General features: G+C 40.8%; 1 protein-coding gene across 1 annotated transcript in view; it reads left to right on the top strand.

Moving 5' to 3' along the window:
- Positions 1-809: 809 nt before the first annotated feature.
- The window catches only part of LOC138020024 (DNA-binding protein SMUBP-2-like), a 16,622-nt gene continuing 14,931 nt past the window's right edge, over positions 810-2,500 (top strand). The window contains exons 1-3 of the mRNA XM_068867014.1: positions 810-1,088; positions 1,608-1,803; positions 2,463-2,500. The exon at positions 2,463-2,500 is cut by the window's right edge and continues 254 nt beyond it. Coding sequence (XP_068723115.1) covers positions 833-1,088; positions 1,608-1,803; positions 2,463-2,500 — 490 coding nt within the window. The 5' untranslated portion in view covers positions 810-832. The remainder of the gene's footprint in view (positions 1,089-1,607; positions 1,804-2,462) is intronic.

Below are 2,500 nucleotides of genomic sequence, written 5' to 3'. Positions count from 1 at the left end.
ACGAGTCATGACGTTGTGTATGAAAACAACATCCAGCGCCCAGCCCCGTTGAACACGGGGTTCAACCCAGCTTGGAAACACCCAACAGACTCCGCATTGACTACCGGTAGGTTTTCCCGGGGTTTTTTTTCCAGTAATTGCCACTGTTTACAAGGGGTCTTAGTTTTCGTAGTACGAAAGCTAAGACCCGGGATCGTAGGCCTCTTAGGCCTTAGTTTTCGAGGGTCTTATAGCCTGCGGGCAGGCTCTCTCTCTGCGGCGGGAGTGCCTACACGAGGTAGTTATCTCAGATCGTCATTGGATGAACAGATCGTCGTTAGGTTTTTCTTGTCGTCATTAGGAGTACAGGTTGTCATTAGGTGTACAGATTGATATTGGATGTACAGATCGACATCGGGTGTGCAGATCGATATTAGGTGTGCAATACGACATCGGGTGTGCAGATCGACATTAGGTGTGCAAAACGTCATTGGTTGTGCAGACTGACATGAGGTCTTCCCAATACGGCATTGGGTGTGCAGATCAACATTATGTGTGTAACAATACATCTATTACCAAAAGAATAGACGAACTAATGGCATTTGGAATATCAATGCTCAAATGTAATAATGGACGATGCACACCCAATATCATTTTTGATAAGAAAACAGCTTCATACTCTAACTGTGTACGGTGACTGTGCAAGCCACTCTTTGCAGGTAAGCTGTATCCACAATCATAGCAGGACCGAGCAGGACCTTGTAGCGATATTGCCCGAGCCTGCATTTCCTTTGCCCAGTGCTAGATGATGAGTAGTCCAGTCGTCATTTACGACAAAATGTGATGACCCAGCATGGAAGCTGACGTCTCTCAGTTTGTGAAGAGAACGATATGTCTTCTGAATTTAGAAAGAAAAACCGAAATAGAGGAAACAAAATCTCTTCAGGAAAACATAAGTCCAAAGGAACTACAAAGAAGAGGTGTCTGTCTTTTAAAACTTCGTATTCGAAGTCGGAAAACTGGATTATATGGAAGACATCTTCTCACCTTTGAACTTAGAAAGACGACGAACCCTGATGGAAAGCTTCCTTCACATTCTCTGACGCCTGGTAATTTGTCAAATTAACAGTATTCTCGAAGAGGCTTACTTTTCCCTTGATGAACAGCATCATGGAAGCAAAAAGTGTTATTCTTGGTTGACAAGGACTTCATAGTGTTTCGCCAATGATATGGCGAAAATTGAATGGGAAAAAGTTGATGTGGAGGCATTGAACGAATTAATGACCATGATGATATATTATTTTTGATCTGCACTTTGTGACTTCAAGGTTCATCTGAAACCACTGTATAGGAAACTTTTTTGTCGAGAAATATTGTTCTATGGTTGCGGGGATTTGTAAACGTCGTTGTGCAAATGCTGGGGGTTCCCCGGGCCACCCCCCCCACCCCCCAAGGAGGCTGCTGATAAGTGCATAATGTTAGAGTTAGTAAAGATTTGGGTTTTTTAAGCTACAGTATGGTGAAACAATGACCTGCAACCCTATCTTTCAACCTGCAGTTTACACCCTCTTCGTTTTCTTCTTTACTTACATGTATCTTTTAATCATCATTGAACTTGTATTTCACAGGAGATATAGTGGGACTAGGCTGGTTAAATGCAGTTCAAAATGCAAGCGACATTGCTTCAGGAATTGTCAGTCATGTCACTCAGACTGCTGTTACAGTAGCATTTAATGAAACAGCTGACAGCCTGTCATTTGATGATGAGGGGCCATTCAAACTTGTTAAATTGGCAAATGATGTGACACATAAGAGGATTAAAAGGTTTGATTACAAAGAGAACATAAAGCATACTTTCATTTATCCAGTGAACACTGTGTCCTTTTTTTTTTCTCAAATTATACCTGTAAATTTCTGCTCAAGGCATTTAGAACATGGAACGTACATTGTATTTGCAAAGTGTCCAAGATAGTGGCTGGTAGTCATTAAAAAGTAGAGATTAATAAATTTGTAAAATATCCTTCTGTGGTGATAACAAATGAGAGTCTTCTACTACACCAATTCAGTCCTAAAAGGCTGGCTATAGACTTTAGGACAGGTTCTCCACTCTAATCCTCCCTCGTCAAGGACACCTTCGTGGTGGTAACCTCACTGTACCATGGTAAGAAAATGAAAATGAGTCTAGTGGGGCAGTCAGGGTTCATATTCCAGTTACGTAGGCTCCCATACCATCACCAAATGGGCATAAGGGATCTCAGAAAGTTAGTGTTACAGACAAATTGCTTGCAACCTTTTTTTGGTTGATTGCAGATGATAGAGATGAAGTTACATGTAATACCGGACCATATTAACTTAAGGCTTCTTTTCAGTGCATCATAATATTTTACTATCCAAAGAGCATCACTTTTTTTGATGTTATTACATTGTATTTGCACTTGTTTTGTGTGTAAGACTTGCTGTTATATGAATTTTATTTTTTCTAGTGCTCTTGATTCCTTAAGCAAATACAGAGATGGTCCAG

Source organism: Montipora capricornis, chromosome 10 (assembly GCF_036669925.1).
Source record: "Montipora capricornis isolate CH-2021 chromosome 10, ASM3666992v2, whole genome shotgun sequence".
Lineage (NCBI taxonomy): Eukaryota > Metazoa > Cnidaria > Anthozoa > Scleractinia > Acroporidae > Montipora > Montipora capricornis.
The sequence above is the reverse complement of the archived record's forward strand: the minus strand, read 5'-3'. Positions and strand labels throughout refer to the sequence as shown.